General features: G+C 43.6%; 1 protein-coding gene across 5 annotated transcripts in view; it reads left to right on the forward strand.

Moving 5' to 3' along the window:
• srgap2 (SLIT-ROBO Rho GTPase activating protein 2) overlaps nt 1–16837 on the forward strand; it is a 65758-nt gene extending 48921 nt beyond the window's left edge. For 4 of the 5 annotated variants that reach the window (XM_086198954.1, XM_086198953.1, XM_086198955.1 and 1 more), the window contains 19 exons: nt 610–825; nt 1071–1199; nt 3375–3596; nt 3685–3786; nt 3865–4062; nt 4200–4284; nt 4727–4754; nt 5039–5069; nt 5689–5749; nt 5927–6004; nt 6103–6237; nt 6325–6430; nt 7887–8111; nt 9863–9945; nt 10278–10476; nt 11126–11263; nt 11951–12182; nt 12262–12372; nt 12452–16837. In XM_086198954.1, the coding sequence (XP_086055080.1) occupies nt 610–825; nt 1071–1199; nt 3375–3596; nt 3685–3786; nt 3865–4062; nt 4200–4284; nt 4727–4754; nt 5039–5069; nt 5689–5749; nt 5927–6004; nt 6103–6237; nt 6325–6430; nt 7887–8111; nt 9863–9945; nt 10278–10476; nt 11126–11263; nt 11951–12182; nt 12262–12372; nt 12452–13003 (2931 nt within the window). In that variant the 3' untranslated portion in view covers nt 13004–16837. The remainder of the gene's footprint in view (nt 1–609; nt 826–1070; nt 1200–3374; nt 3597–3684; nt 3787–3864; nt 4063–4199; nt 4285–4726; nt 4755–5038; nt 5070–5688; nt 5750–5926; nt 6005–6102; nt 6238–6324; nt 6431–7886; nt 8112–9862; nt 9946–10277; nt 10477–11125; nt 11264–11950; nt 12183–12261; nt 12373–12451) is intronic. The other variant, XM_086198952.1, reaches the window with a different exon arrangement.
• Nucleotides 16838–17312: the final 475 nt, after the last annotated feature.

Genomic DNA, 17312 nt, shown 5'->3' on the forward strand with positions numbered 1-17312 from the left:
TGTTGTACTGTTTGGACATCAACTCTGTTGTTTTGGTCTTCTCACGCTGTCAGGGGCATCCTAGTTGGTCACACATGTCCACCATTCTGCCAAAGCGCTGAGGCTCAGCGTGTGTTTCTGTCTGTTTGAGCATGTGGACAAAGTTTTGGCGTTGCTTAGCTTCAGCACAGCCAGGCCCATAAAGCGAGTCTTGTAATTACAGTATAGAAAGAGACAGAAATAGATCTGGTTTTACACACGCTCCCGTGCACACTCATAGACAAGCTTGTGTGTCTGAGTGTGTTGAGGCAGGCTTTAGCAGAACAGTGTAATGATGGCTCTGGTGGTGGCCACCAGAATAAGGCTGACTCCTTTCATGTGTTCAACTCTCCGTGTTCAAGTCTTACCGCCTTGTCCAAGCACAACAGCATTTTGCAGTAGACCAGGCTGTGTGTGTGTGTGTGTGTGGGGGGGGGTCATATTGCCAGAAACTTTGCAAACCCCCAGTGCTGGAGTGTCGTGCTGCAACACTTCAGTCTTTTCATGATGAGATTGGTGAGACTTTGGATCCAGAGCCAGAGCTGCAGCATGATGCACATTCATCATGTTTTCATCAACTCTTGTTCCCAGGTGATGAAGACGTACCACATGTACAACACTGACAGCATCAACGCCGAGTCCAAACTGAAGGAGGCCGAGAAGCAGGAGGAGAAGCAGATGGGACGTTCCAGTCGACAAGACGACAGACAGACGCCGCGCTCGCCAGACACCCTGGCCAGCATCAAGGCTGACGAGAAACCCATCCGCCGCTCTAGTGTCAAGAAAATAGAGAAGATGAAGGAGAAGGTAAGAAGGGAAGGCTCCACCTGTTGTCGCACTGACTCACTGTGTGTGCGTCTGATGAATGATTTATGAGCACTTGTCTGGCTGATTGCTAACCTTGTCTTCCACAGCTGGAGCCCGTCACAGCAACATGATTCCCCTCTTCTTATTATCTATAATCAATACTGAGGCGTTTCAGTCTAACCAGTCATATCCCTCTCTCCTTACGTGTTCTTACCTTCCTGTCTACTGTCTCTCTCTCCTATCAGAGACAAGCCAAGTACACAGAGAACAAGCTGAAGGCCATCAAGGCCAGGAATGAGTACCTGCTCGCTCTAGAGGCCACCAATAGCTGCGTCTTCAAATATTACATCCATGACCTCGCTGACATCATTGATGTGAGTTTTCTGTTGCACTGTTGGGATGCTGTGGTGTTGGTGGGGGGGTGTTTTTTTTTCCCCTATTTTTGTTTCTCTAATGAAAAAAAATTGCCGATGCTTTTGCTGTGGTTTGACCAGTAGCCCTGCACGCCCAGCACTCAGCTGCTTCAGTGGCCAGTAGATCAGACTGTGGTTGTACTGGTTGTCTTCCAGTTAAATATCTGGATGTCACCAGACCTTTACTGAGCTTTTTTCATCTGGAAACAACTGTGGATATTCCCTTTTAGTTTCTATGTCTGACATGAACACATTAAGCAGTTTTGGATATCAAAACATTTGACAGCAGCAGGACGAGTGGCACATTTTACCATTTTAACTTACTGGGTCATAGTCATGTTAACTGATCTCAGGTATGCTCAACAGTTGAGCAAAGGAAGCTTCATATTGCAGTTTTAAGCTGGACAAACATTACAGGATAACTGGTCTGATTTGGGATCTGATCAGGCCCCTCAGAGACTTCAGACTCAAGGCTGCTGGCAAATTGTTACCCATTCAAATGAACTGGTAGTGTGAGGGCGTTATGGAACTGAGCTTCCTGATTTGCTAACAGAGCCATTGTTGCTGCCCTGATTTATTTCAAACATGTTTGACATTAATTGGAACGATTAAGTCTTGTCTTTATGAGCAGAATTACGATAGCCAATGAGGAAGCAGTCATGGAGCAGCCAACCATGCCACCAAGCAACGGTAAACTTTGTAGCCCTTAAGGCTAACGTTAGCTAGTGGGCTAAAACTAGGTGAAAACCCAGCCCCAGCTCCTGCTGCATAAGGATTTTTTTGCACTCAACTGACCTGCTTCTATTGTATGTCTCGCTGTGAGGTATCGCGAAAGCAACTGGTTGCACCTTGGAGCTCTATTTAGTCTATATCTGCTTCCTCACGACATCACGTGAGAGTGATGTGAGGTACTATTAGTACCTGTGAACACCTTAGAAGAGTGTGATGCGAACAGATTTGACATTGGTTAAGGTTTGGAGAAGGAACGTCAGAGGGACTGTCCTCAGGCATGTAAGAGCTCCTGACTCTGAGACAATAGGAAAAACAATAAAATTCCTTGAAACCACATTTGCTCTGAACTCTCTCTTTAACTGAATCACAAATGTTTAGGCTCATCTACTTGAAGTCCCTTTGATAACCGATGTCATTTTTCCCCTGAGACAGTTTAAGCCCCCCCCCTTTGAGTGTCACTTTTCGAAGCAGGCTATGTGTTGTGAACATGACTATCCCATCGATCTTTTCATGTTCTACATTTTTTTGTGACAAACCAGGACACAAGTAAGTTTGAGGACTTTCTTCTCGGAACATCTATTTTTGGAACAAATGATCTGTGTGGGATCTTGTAATGTGTGACCTCCCTGTCACTCCTCAGTCATGGAGTGTGTTGGCTAACCCGTTGGCATCAAACATGCAACACCCAGTCAGCCGCTGAAAGCATGAAGGCTGTCCCTCTGATTCAACTCCCGTTAATCTGTCTCACATCACAGAAGTTGCACCATTAATCCCACGAGGGATGTTTGTCATCTGAGACGTTACTGCAGAATAATTCAGAGTACAACCCAGTGAGGTCATCGTAGGAAAGGTCAGCACAGGGACACAAAACTATGACGCATCACTCAGACATGATTTCTTCTCACTTGAGTCTTTCATTGACATCATGGTTTTGCCAGATAAAGGTATGGCATAGTCTGATTCTCAATTGATTAAATGAAAATTTTGATATTGTTAAAATGTAAACAGAGCTAGCAGCATTGATAAAACACATTTTGTATACTCAATAAAGGCAAACTGCATGTCACTGCCTTCTGCTCGCAGACATAGTTTGAAGTTTGACAAAAAGTTTAATTTATTATCCAGACTGAACAGTTAAAATGTAATAATAGGCCAAAGTATCAATACCGAGGTGAAAAGCAGAAAAAATAATTGTAAATAGGAGATGCACCTCATGTACTTGGAGTGAATCCTGATTATTAACTAAACCAGGTTTTCTCAAATATCACTCTAATAAAGTGCATGCAAACATGTCAAATCAGATTATTGCCATTACTAGATTATTTCCAGTTTATCAGATTATTGTGTGAATGTCAACACAATCAGTGGTTCCACATGTGTTTCTGTGCATGCATATTATTGCAGTGCTGTGACCTGGGCTACCACGCCAGCTTACACCGTGCCCTGAGGACCTACCTATCTGCAGAACTGAATGTAGAAGCATCTAAACACACAGGTCTGGAGACACTAGAGGGAGCAGCTGAGAGTCTGGAGCCTAACGGGGACAAACAAAAACTGATGGAGTCCTACAACAACGTCTTCTGCCCCCCAGCTCGCTTTGACTTCCAGTCTCACATGGGAGACACGGTACAGTGCTGCTGTTTTTATGTGTCTTTCGAGCAGCCGTTTGTGTCATGTTTAACTCTGTTGTGTGTGTGTGTGTGTGTGTGTGTAGATGGGTGTGATGTGTGCACAGCAGCCTCTGGAAAGTGAGCTGCTCCAGAGGTGTCAGCAGCTTCAGTCCCGCCTCTCCACACTAAAGATAGAGAACGAAGAGGTGAGATATCCTTCCTCTTCCTCTAAGAACCCGTAAAGCATGTACTTCTCTGACATATCCTCCTTTCATGCTGGTCAGGTTAAGAAGACCATGGAGGCCACTCTGTCCACTATCCAGGACATGGTGACCGTGGAGGACTATGACGTCTCTGAGTGCTTCCATCACAGCAACAGCATGGAGTCGGTCAAGTCCACCTTCAGTGAATCCTATCTTAGCAAGCCCAGCCTTGCGAAGCGACGGGCCAATCAACAGGAGACAGAACAGTTTTACTTTACGGTCCGTGCCAGTTACGTTCATCACTCATAGTCCAGATCATAGTAGGAGAATTACCGTGACCCAGGGCTTGATTTACGGCACTTAGGAGCCGGAGCTGCACATTTTGTGAGTCCCGTGTGTGTCTTTGTGTGTTGTAGAAACTGAAGGAGTTTCTCGAAGGCAGGAATCTGATCACCAAGCTGGAGGCCAAGCATGACCTCATCCAGAAGACCATTGGAGAGAGTGAGTGTCCTTCAGACCTAGTTCTGAATGGGCCGGAGGCGATAGGGAGCAGATTGGAGGGATGCATAAAGTAGTGGGACACATGCAAGAAAGCAGAATGTGTTGAATATATCTGACATTCACCAACTCTGTGTGTGAGTGTATATGTAGGCGAGGTCACACTGACAGTAGCCATATGTGGATGCAGCTGTGCATTTTAAGCGTGAGGATGTGTGTGTTTGTGGGGAGGGGGGGGGGTTCCTCAGGGCCATATGTGTCCATATTTCCACAACCTTGCAGAAAAGCTTTTCCGTAAATTGTGTACATCTGCACGTGTGTGTGTACAAACTTGGGAAGTCTGTTTGTGTGCATTTCCTCATGTGTCCCGTTTCGACTGAAACTGTCTCTCCTCTCTGTCATCCCCGCTCTCCCCTCCCCCACTTCCTGTTTCTACCTCCTTTAGGTCAGAAGACTGACTGTTGCCTTGCCAGGTAGGTGTGGTGAGGGAAGGAAATATGCTCACACACACACACTTTTGAACACATGAACCATAGCAGTCTTCAAGCTTAATTTCTTGGCAACCAGGGCTATTATTTTCTCTTTTAGTGTTTATAGATATTCTCAACACATGTGCAGATATGTACAAATAGAGCATTACCACAGTTGTGTGTGCATAAATAGACTTTCTCTGGAGAGGTAATGACAGAGTGCTGTTTTTCTCTCTCTCTTTCTCTCTCTGTCTCTCTCTCTCTCTCTCCCTCTCTCTTCTGTATAGTGGACGGAGAAACTCAACAGTACGGAAGCAGGTAATTATTCTCTGTTGTAAGTGTGTTTGTGTTTTTGATCCTAATTGGCTGTGAGATACTGATTGTGGCTTTGATTTATATCAGGCTGTGTGTTTGCACTCTGTTCTCATCATGCAGCGTAAATACACACCTTTATCTCAGGTAGAATTTGTGCATTCTCTTCCAAGATGATCACAAACATCACTAATGGGGGACTTTCTTGTTTGTGGTGCCCCCTTATGGCTACTTTATGTCATGGGCATCAGTTTGCAGAGAAATCATTTAATTGTTCATTTCAGATGTTCGATTTTTTTCTCAAAATATATGTATAAACAAAACACCACTGGTTTCACATATCGATGGGTTCATCCAGTTCACATTCCACTCTCTCACCTCCTAAAGATTTCTGGAAACCCCAAACAAAGGAAAAGCTCTGTCTCCTAGCAACAGCTGGGTACTGCGCCCACCCTCTCTTCCCCCCGTCTCTGATACCCCTTCCTCTTACATGTGTGTACTGATGCATGTGCAGACCTGTATTTGTGTGTGTTAAATCCTCCTGTCAAGAAGAGCACTGTGTTTTTCTGTCACACTGGTCTGTCGTCACCTACTGGGAGTCATTTGTGTCATCCCTTTATTTTAGGACTCAGGTGAAGCCATCCCACTCATGGTTGAGAGCTGCATCCGCTTCATCAGTCACCATGGTGAGGAAATTCTCCAGTGACGTGATAGGTTTAGCTGCACTTTTGCTCTTTGCTGATTGGTTGCATTGTTGTGTTGTGTGAAATTGGGTCTGGATCAAATTAAAATTGGGATTCTACCAGAAGATCCTCCATTAAATATAAAATCAAGAGGTTTAATATGTGTTTATGTGTGTGCAGGTCTGCAGCACGAGGGCATCTTCAGAGTATCAGGCTCTCAGGTGGAAGTCAATGACATCAAGAATGCATTTGAGCGAGGTAGGATGATAATACAGCACAAAATATGAGCATATTAAACAGAATATGTTTGGTTTTACCCCTTCCTCTTCCTTCTTTGTCTTCTCATCCGGGCGTAGGCGAGGACCCGCTGGCTGGGGACCAGAATGACCACGACATGGACTCGATTGCTGGTGTCCTCAAGCTTTACTTCAGAGGACTGGACCACGCCCTCTTTCCTAAGGAAGTCTTTCATGACCTCATATCCTGTGTCTGTGAGTGTCATATCTCTTTGTGTGTCTGCTTTATTTTTATGAGCTTCATTGTGTGAGTAATCTCACGGGTGTCGGGGTTTTTCTCAGCTATGGAGAGTCTCCAGGAGCGGGCTGTACACATTAAGAAAGTTCTGCAGTCTCTGCCAAGCAAAACCATCATCATCATGAGATATCTGTTTGCCTTCCTTAACCAGTGAGTAGCAATACACACGCACACACACGCACACACACTCACGCACAGTGGCGGCCCTAAGCAATTTGGTGCCCCAGGCAAGATTTTTCCTGGAACCCCCAGGCCGTGGTCGTGATGCGCAACGCACTGGCCACGCAGAGGCTTGGCTATATGACTTGGCTGTATGGCTTAATGTCTCACACATATTTTCACAAACATTCGAGTCAAATAAAGACGTATCAGTTCAACCAATACAAATGTTTGGTCGTCGCTCGCCGGCGCCCCCCCTCCCTCTTTTTTGTTTTGTTTTGAAACAGTAGTTACGGCTGCAATATGAGTTGTTCTTCCTGACCTGATTGGTGTAAAACAAAACAATTCTCTGGAATTCCCGATACAATGTTTAAAAGTTTATTTTGCCGTAAAACATGTGACAGTTAGTAATCTTTATATTTTAGGCTCAGGCCTGAGATTCAGATGTGCAAAATGCTTTAAAAAAAATGCACATTTGGTTGCTGCTACCTACCTACGTCAGTATCAAAACTGTTTTTAAAAAAAAGATGTTGTAAGACAGTATCAAATCATGCTCCGCTTATTCTTACACTCCATATTGGGTGAGCTGTGGTGTAATATAAATGGGAACATTGGTCGATCGAGTAATCTTCCTGCCACTCAAACATTAAATGCAAAGTTCTCAAGACAATTGAACCGTGTGAATGTGCCAGAACAAACTACAAAGTGCATAAACTTTCATTCAGTAACTCTTTACCCATCTCACACTTGAATAAATATGAAATTAGTATCATGATCACCAGGATTTCACACATCAGATCCAAACATCCGTTTAGCCTTCATGGAAAGTCAAGCAGTTGCCCCCTTGGGATTAGTTTTACTGCTCCTTCACTCCAGGAAGTTTTCCTCTTCCTTCTAGTCGGGTTTATTTGTGTAACCAAGTATCACATTCAGACATGCTCTCGCTACACACCAGCTCTCTGAAAGACCAAGGACAAAGACAATAGCACACAAGGGAGGATATGCAGAAGCATCAGGGTAAGCGATTGAAGGAAGAGAGACCCCCACCCCCCGCCTCTGACGGTTGGGGGTCCATAAGGAGCCAAAGGTGGGCCTGTGTCTCTTTTTTTTAATCCACCAAAAAATGATATAATAAATGTTTTCTTTTTCTGCATTTGAACTTTGTTTGATTGGGCGACTGTCCATACACTATGAAAGATGGATACACACAACTTCCAAGTTGTCCAGCCCCCCCCCCCCTCAAAAAAAAATCCACAACGGGGTCTGTAGAGAAAGAAAAGAGGAGTGAAAAAGAACAAGGATGAGAAACGTGAGACTCCTGGGTAAACCAAGTGGTCCAAGACGACTCATGAGGAGACAAAAGGGGGAGCCTCCTCCCTTGGTGAACTGATTTACACTCACCACGATGACCCTGCTACCTCTCACCTTCTGTTTCCTTTCCACCCAGTCTGTCTCAGTACAGCGAGGAGAACATGATGGACCCCTACAATCTGGCCATCTGTTTCGGTCCCACCCTGATGTCTGTCCCAGAGGGCCACGACCAGGTCTCCTGCCAGGCCCACGTCAACGAGCTCATTAAAACCATCATCATCCACCATGACACCATCTTCCCGGGACAGCAGGACCTGCAGGGCCCCATCTACACCATTCCTGGAACTGGTGATGACTTCTGGTGAGGCCTTGGGTGTGTGTGTGGGTGTGGGTGTGGGTGTGGGTGTGGGTGTGTGTGTGTGGGTGTGGGTGTGGGTGTGCTTCATGTTGGGTAGAAACTTCTTATTTCAACAATGAGGGCAGGGATGTCTTGTTTGAGGCAGGGAGTCTGCTGATTTAAGGGCTGCTGTGAAGGGATGTTGGGGCTTAGATTGGTCTTCAAGAGGGCCAGGAGGCCACGAGGATCAGATTACCCCCCCTCCCTCCAAAAAAAAATCACATGGGAGATAGAAGTAGCGCCTGACTACGCCAGCCTGGAACAATCCTGCATGCACAATGCACACACACTGTGAATTAGACTATAACAACAATCCACAGCAGCAGTTATTGTGATTACTTCCAGTCACTTCAGTTCGTAACTCTCAGAGAAGCAGAATTGCAGAGAGTACACAAAAAATATCACACTGAGGAGAAGCTTGTGTTCTCATTTTTTTCTTTCAACGCATGTGGAAGGTATTTACTGTTTACTCAGTATATCAAAGCCCGCATAATGAATAAATGAAGCGTAACTGAAAGGATTTGCTTTACATCCCATCAGGTGAAATTACAAGAAACAAAAGTATATACAATCTAGAAAGCACTCAGTGAGCAAATTCCTCTGCTAAGGCCAACTTTTGATGTGTAAGTAAAGCTGCAGGCAGTGATAAGCAGAGCAAGACTGTGTGGTTGTTCCTTAAAGCGGGAGGGTGGTGAAACCTGATAATATTTGAATTTCGCTTGAAGAAGCAGACTAATGAGCTCACTGTGGTGCAAATATGTCTTGCTACGTCCAGCGGGTGGTGCTACAGAAGACATATGCAGCTGTGCTCCACCTGCAGGCAGCGCAGTGTCATTTTAACGTAGCTCAAATGAGAGCTGTTACTTCCTGTAAACTGCTGGGTGGCGCTATGACTTAAATTCAGCTTTTGCGTGTCTTCAGGCTGGTTCCATTAACTACAGTTTTGGATTTTATTGCAAACATCAAAATTAGCCCCATCACCATGGTAACACAGTTCAATGAAAACTCTTTCAACGGTAGCCTCACACCATTTTTGTTAGAGGTTTCTGTTTCAGTTTGAGATGCATGCACTGGAGGAGTGCATCCAGGTGTTCAATTAAATCTCACATAATTTCCTGTTGCCACTAGGTGGTGCTGTGTCTTTCTGCTCTGAAAATTAATGGATGCGTCCCCTGCCCATACTACCCCTCTTCAGCATGTTTTGTCAATATCGGTTTTCATCGTTGTAATTCATTTATGTTTATAATGAACATTAACAAAGAGGGCAAACACACACAAAATGACAAATGAAGTTGGAGACGAAGCAAAACTCTTTCCAACGTAAAACACATCACGCCTACAAACATTGGTTCACATGATTTATCCAAATATGAGGAGATATGTAGGAAGGGAAACTCCAAAACATGTAAATAATAATGAAATATATATTTTTTGTAATTATGATCAATTTTGAATAATCCTGCAGACAGACAGACAAACACCAGTGAAAACTTGACCTCTTGGTGGTGACCTTTGCACCCACACTGTCTCTCCTCATCAACATGTTGAATAATAAATTCTTGGCAAGCACTGTAAAAGTTTGCGTAGGTTTCTGACCCCGGCACTTGGAGGCGGTGGCGTGCGTGTGTGAATGAACAGAAGAACATGAGCTCAGACTGTGACTCATCGACACTCCGGTCGGTTTTAACCTCATCTGCCCTCCGTGTCTCCTGCAGTGACAGTCCACACTGTGAGCCCCCTCTTGTGGAGGAGCCGGCGCCTGACACCGTGTCTGTCAGCCAGATGAACAGCGAGGATGGTGCATAACACACACTTACACACTCATGAATAGATACAGGAAATGGATTTTATAAACTTGAAGCACATTTGCACCAGTTTATGAGATCTCACCCTGCTTTTCTCACCAGTTACCACAGCTTAAACCTTTTCACCAGCTCACACACTGCTCCCTAATCATGCTGCTTTGGCATTTTTTTTAACATTTGTCACCAAATACTGCAGCACTAACCAGCTCTGCATTACTCTGGCTTCTTCTTTCTTTTCTCTCCTGTTTGCTGCTTCCCCCTCCCTACCCGTCCCCCTCCCTGTTTCCCCGCCGCTTCCTGTCCTTGTCCACCCTCTGAACGTCAGGCTCCTTGGCTGTTTCAGAGTCCGACCCAATCGAAGCCATCGCTCGGTTCGACTACTCCGGCCGCACCAGTCGAGAGCTGTCATTCAAGAAGGGCGCCTCTTTGCTTCTGTACCAGCGAGCCTCTGACGACTGGTGGGAGGGGCGACACAACGGAGTGGACGGACTGGTGCCGCACCAGTATATTGTGGTCCAAGACATGTAAGACGTGGTCCAGTCACAAACATTGATCCAGGATCAGATAAAAAAAACATTTAAAAAAAAAAAAAAACCTTGAAGGGGAACTTCCAGTGTTTGTCAGACAGGGTCACATTAGTCACATAGTTTTGTCTCATATTCATATTTACGTTTACTTAATGACCGTATCTGTTGATCTAACTGGAAATAAGTTTGGAAATCCCCACAGTTACAACAACAGACTGATCAACTTCCTGTTAACCCACATATTCATGCAGGCGCAGTGGTTTATTCGCATTTAAATGATATTTGAGTGAGTGCTAGATCAGTAATCTGCTTACAAGTGTTGAAAAATTTGAATGACATAGATGTTAGACAGCTGCTGTACAACAAAGGGAGATCTTTAACGTAAAGATATGAAGCTGGTGAATAAAAAGACACAAAATCAAAAGATACTGTTGCTTATCATTTGAGTAAATCACTGTTTACGTCAGGAATGAGTTTTGTTTTTTTAATATTTTATTTACTGCGGCAAAAATCTGTCCTTCATCACTAATTAGACACGTCAGGTTTTTCTCAAAAGTAACTTGTCAACATCAGAACCAGTCCCCGTTTTTACTGGTACAAGATGGAGCACAACAGTGATTTATAAACCACCATTTGATGGTTTCAGGTCTGACGGGGGTCGGGGAAGTCCTAAACCTGACGTGGACTCCAGGGACCTGCTAGAAGAGAGAGTGTCCACTAGAGGCAGCGTCTCATCTCCTACTGGAGCTCATGTGGCCGACGTCTACCTGGCAAACCTCAACAAGTGTGTCTAACGGAATTATATATCACATTAATAATTAGATTGTATTATATCCTTAAGCAAAAAACAATTATTGAACAATATTCCTTGTGATTTTTGTGCTTTGTTTGTGTATTTGGAGTCATTGTAGAGAGGTGGGGCAAACTGCCGCCCCACAATTGATGAATGAATCTAAAAAGCATTTAAGTCTAAACATTTTGAATGCTTGCTTCACTTCTTCTATGATATATTTAAATCCAAAGTAATATTAACATTAAAGGGACGAAAAAAAAACAGGAAAAAGTGTTTTAATAAATATTCCTAACTATACAATTCTATCCCAGTTTCTTGACGATTGAAAGGCTTTAATTTTAGTCCACATATGGATGCGCCGGTAGTCCTGACCAGTAGCTTTGAGACTTGCTGAAAATTCCTAAAAATAAAATTTATACAACTGCAACACTCTAGAAATGTGTTGATTTAGCAGTGAAAACTTCTAATGCGAGAAAAAGAAATGTATTTCCTGGATGGATGTCAACAAAATCTTTTGCATGTATGCATGTATATTATATTGGATGTTGGACAAAATGATTTCAGGATGTTTCTGGTCTCTGACTATTAGAACTGATTCTGCTGAATGGCCCTTAAAGACTGACTGACCTTACAACCCAACACAATAAGTAATTAAGAAATGCTTTTTCTCTCAATCAGGATGAGGAAACGTCCAGAGTCTGGGAGCATCCGAAGAACATTCCGGAGCTCGGAAAGTGACAGTACAAGTCCGGGTGCCAGCGGAGGAGGGGGAGGAGGGGGAGGTGGAGGGGTGAGAACAGCTTCTCTTCCTGTTGGGGGACCACTGGTGAAAGAGTCTGGAGACAAGCGACCTGTTAGTGCTCACAGCATCCTCAATTCAGTCACTCGCCACTCCTCACTGAAGACCAAGGTACTGAGACATCCACACGCAAACAGACTTTAGATTAACATTTTAAGAACATTTAATAAAGGCAGCGATGATCTTTTAGGTGGAGAGTCCTCAGTTACGTAAGACGACTCCAGCAGGGCGCTCCAAGAGCTTCAGCAACCACAGACCATTGGAGCCAGAGGTGATAGCCCAGGTGGAGCACAGCTCCCAGGTACGACTGTCCGCTCAGACACGTGTCACCTGTGTGTGCTTGGTTGTGCTGTATTTGATGGCTGCCTCGTGTGTTGCAGGACATCGAGGCAGCAATGAGTTCTGCCCTGAGTGAGCTCAGGGAACTGGAGAGACAAAGCACCTCCAAACACACCCCTGATGTGGTCCTAGACACACTGGAGCAGCTGAAAGGTGTGGGTGGTGGAGGAGGAGGAGCCTCAGAGCCCTCCAGTCCACTCCACTCTCGTCTGCTGCGGGACAGCGAGGGGGGCTCCTCTCATGCTCACCCACTTCAGCGTAGCGCCTCCTCAGCTAGCGATGTGCCCTCCACCTTCAGACCCGCTAAGAGCCAGCCACGGAGCCCCCTGCCCTCTGCTACGTCACCGTCTCTCTCCTCCTCCTCACTCTCCTCATCTGTACCTTCCTTCAGGGAGTTGCGCCCCCCAGCAACAAGGCCCAAGCCGGTGGTCTTCCCAAAGAGTGGAGGGAGCGGCAGTCCAGCCATGGGTTCACCAACCTCTACTGTGCCCCCAACACCTCCACCTCCACCTGTGGGCCACACACACTCCCTTCCCCACACCCCTCCTCCTCCGCCTCCACCTCAGTCTAATGACAAATCCTGTCCGGCTTAGGACCCCCTCATCTTCCTCCCCTCGGGCTCGAAGCTGAACAACACTGATTCTTATGAACTAAAACAGCTCTTCTAGCAGGTGCTGAAGCACTCCGTTTGTTTCGCATCCCTAACCCTCAACTTGCGTGTAGCATTCACTCACAAGGCCCGCACACGACACCATGTTCCCCTTTAGAGAGTCAAGATCTGCTGCTCTGCTCACTACAGCCAACAATCACAGAGCGTAGATGATTCGTCTTTGAGATTCCACTGAATTTTAAAGTCTTTTTCAGGGGAACAGGACTCAGGATGGACACCTATAGACCTATTAGCACCTGTAGCTTACACACACACACAATAGTGGGAAATCGTGTTTGAGTGAGCGTGTAAAAACTTGCCTTTACACACAGATCTAAGTGAGGAACAAAAAGCACTGTTTTGATTTTGTATTGGAGCTTTTTAACAGCCTCCCCCTCCCACTTCCTCTCCATGACTACCGGAGCGGAGGTGATGGATTCCTATGAACAGACTGTGAAATGTTAAAGCTCTCTTTGTGTACAAATGACACACACACACACACACACACACTGTCTTGCTGCTTCAGAAGTGGAAGACTAAAAGATACACGGGGACTTTTTTGGAGAGGATGAAAGAAAACTGGGCCAAATATTGGTGTGAGTCATGTGATCAAGAGCTTTATTTTATCTTGTCCTCCAGCATCACTAATATCGGTGATGTTCCTTTTTTTAAAAATTAGAATAAAACATGGCCATCAGAAATTCTAAAACCATAAACATATATATATATATACTTGTATATATATAGAGAGAGCAATAAGAATAATAAACGCTGGTAGTTTGAGGCATTATGCTGCTTTTCTCCTGCAGCTCTATTTACGTGTGTAGGGGACCACTGAAACCCAGCATTTTTGATATGTAATGTTACACACACGCACACGTCCTCTAAAGCTGTGTGTGTGTGTGGTGTTTTGTGGCAGCTAAACACCTTTCAGGTTTTACCTTGCATGCTGTGGCCATAGAAAGCAGCCGCAATGGCAAGATGGCTGACTGCATCCATTAATGTATCTGCAATACCAGCTTTAGGACAAAAAAACAAAAAAAACAACAGTTACAGCTTGCTCCTTTAACTGCGGTATATTCTTCAGACTTTACAGTTTAAAAAAAAAAAGAGTTTAATTATCCTAATGGTGTGTATGTATGTTTATTAATCATGATGATAACTGGAAGCTGAGGATCCTCTGGAGTGTGTTTAGATGGAAGCACAACCGACCACCTCATCTGATGAATTCTTAAACAACTTTGTTTTGTTTTATTTCCCTGCAGTTGTTTGTTAATGGTAAAATGTGGAATTGTGTAGCCATCTGGGTGTATGCATGTGTGTGGGCGCCTATGTGAGCATGCATGGATGTAGTGTGTGTATGTACCCCACACAATAACACACAAGAGAATTGTAGTGCCACATTCTGGAGTAGCCTCAGTGCGGATATACATTGCACCAGAAGCTTTCAGGGCGAGCAGTTACAGGAACTAGCCACCGGGGGAGCTAATCTACACAACTGAGAAAGTTTCTACTCTGATTAAGGCACTACAACGGTTCCTCATAACTGAGGCTCCTGGGGCTAAAATGGTTGCCAGTTCCTTCAGTCCACATACGGAAAAAAGGTGGGGGTTTTTTCCCATCGAACAGAAACTATGAAAAGTTGCACCACTCTGAAAGCGCCTTCTGTGTGCGTTTGGCTGAATAAAAGGCGGGACGCGGCGACACCTCCAAGCACTTACATCCACCACAGGACTCACCTGATTTGTTTGTTTGTCCATTTATCTGCAGGATTAAGTTCACGGCCTATTTTCATGAAACCTTTTTGGTCCCGTTAAATTTTGGGGGTGATTCCATTGTAACTCACCAAAACCTCATGAGTGCCCTCATCGATTGTTGAAGCACCTACGATATTTGATCTGGTTATGATTTGGAAATACGTGAATAATTTGGCCGATTCATGACATTCTATCTCAGAATTCCAACATTCCACGCTGCATTCCTGTATGCTCTCCACCAGGTTATGAATTATAAATTGTAAATTTCTTTTGTTAGGTTTTTGTTTTTGTTATTTTTATTCTCTGTATATTGTTGGTGTATTATTTGGCATATTTGTGTTGCTCTTACCTCATCATGACAACTGGAGGGAGTGTGTGTGCGTGTGTGGTGACACATGAACATCAAAACACTCTCACACTCACACACACACACTTACACACACTCACACACTCTCACACACTCTCACACACTCTCACACAACATGGATGTGGGTGGTTGGTGTGTTTCTGTGATCTCAAATCAATCATTGTGCACTTGAACAACTTGGCTTGCGTGTGGACTAACTGTGTGGGGATGATTTGTCCAAACTGAATATTGTTAAATATGCATTTGTGTCTATTTGAAAAACAGCAGAACTACAAAAAAAAAACCAAAAAAAAAAACAAAACCCAACAACAACAAAAAAAAACAAAAACAAACCAAGACTGTAATGTCAAATCTATTTATAGTTGTCTTTGTATTACTGGAGAATCCTGTGTTCAGGTGTACTTTGTATATACAATGTTGTACATTACAGAGGTACACTCTTTTTTTGGTACAATATTGTACAGTAATATCAATAGTCGTTTAATCAAATAGGCCTTATATAATTCTGTGTAGTTCTTGTAGTAGATTCTTTTTTAATAAACATTGCTTGCTATAAACCGTGTTAACTTCTTTGATTTTACTGAAATTAAAGGAGTATTTATTGAAATATCAATGAACTAAAATGACCTACATGATAGACTGTATGTTTTGCAGACATGAAGGGAATTCAATGAAAAAAAACACAACTCAAGCTGTTACTGATGACATTGAATATGCACAAAAATGTGCTTTGTCTGAACATGATGTCACATTCAAGATGACCCCTGACCTTTTAAATATAAAATGTCATCGTTTCGTTCTATTCGACATTTGTGGGAAGTTTTGTCATCTATATCTTTAAGTGAATTCCAGAGTTGTGGCCAGAGATGTATTTTTAACTTTGAAAATATAAATTGAATGACATCATCCTTCAGTCCATGTGAACATTTGTGACCAGTTTTAAGAAATTTCCCCAAGGAATTCCTGAGTTATCACATGTATAAGAGGGGACACTGACCTCGACCTTTGACCATCAATTTTTCTTCGGTTTGTCTGTGTTCCAGTGGACATTATTGGTAAACTCAAAGCCATTTCCTCTGTGTGTTCCTGAGATGTTACAAGAATGAGAATTGGATGAATGGAAAACCTCAAAGCGTTCGGCTTGGTAGATAAAGTAAAAATATGTCTTGTTAACACTCGAGATGTGAAAATGCAATATCGATGATTGACATTGGAGGAACAGCCAAGTCGCTAACGGGTCGATGCTTTGCCACAGTATTTATTCAATGTTCATATTTTTACATTAAGCTTTTCTAAACATGACCTTGTTGAAGGGGATTTATTTCAATGAAGGAATTATACTTTACAATGCACTCATTTGAGGCGGGTGCGGTAGAGAGTACAGTTCCTTCATTTTAGTAAGTAATCCTCATGATAATGATCCAAGTTGTCATTTCTACCCAAAACTTTCAAGGGCAATAAGAGGCTAAATGACTCAACCTGACTCTTCTTCAGCAGTGAAGACCTCAACATTTACGTTTACCATAATTTGATACTCTACTTCATTTTTCATGTCAGAAGACTGTAGTGTTTCATTTTTAATTGACTGTGGGGGAAGTCTGGTCAGTTTGCAGCTGAATTCCTGTTATTTTTCTTATCAGGAAGCAGACACAGAGTCTTTACTTGGATGAGATACTTCCAGTTTTTTGTTTTTTTTTTACTGACTGGTTCTGCAGTCTCAAGACAGCTCACCGTCTCTGTCTCTGTCACTGGGTGTGAAGTATCTGTCCTTTCAGCTGTAATAAACAAGAAAAACACAAGTTAACCTGCTCAGGTTTTGTTGAAGAGAAACCTTCTTACACACACACACACACACACACACACACACACACACACACACACAATAGTATTGACACATATGGATAACAATCACCAGAAATGAGAATCTGCTACACCAAACACCAACCCCAAACCTCATTTTTTGTGAAGTGGGGACAGGAAGTCCCAGTTGTGACCATGACCTTTTAAAAGCAGTGAACAACTAGTGAGCTACCCTGCAGGGGTTTTTGCCATGTCTGGATTTCAGGGTTCTTTTTAATTTTGTATATATTTTTTATCCATAATTCTTTTATCTATGAATTGCCTTCATA

The sequence above is a fragment of the Aulostomus chinensis genome, chromosome 3, assembly GCF_037954235.1.
Source record: "Aulostomus chinensis isolate RoL2024-O1b breed Wild chromosome 3, RoL_Achi_v1.0, whole genome shotgun sequence".
NCBI classification, from domain to species: Eukaryota; Metazoa; Chordata; class Actinopteri; order Syngnathiformes; family Aulostomidae; genus Aulostomus; species Aulostomus chinensis.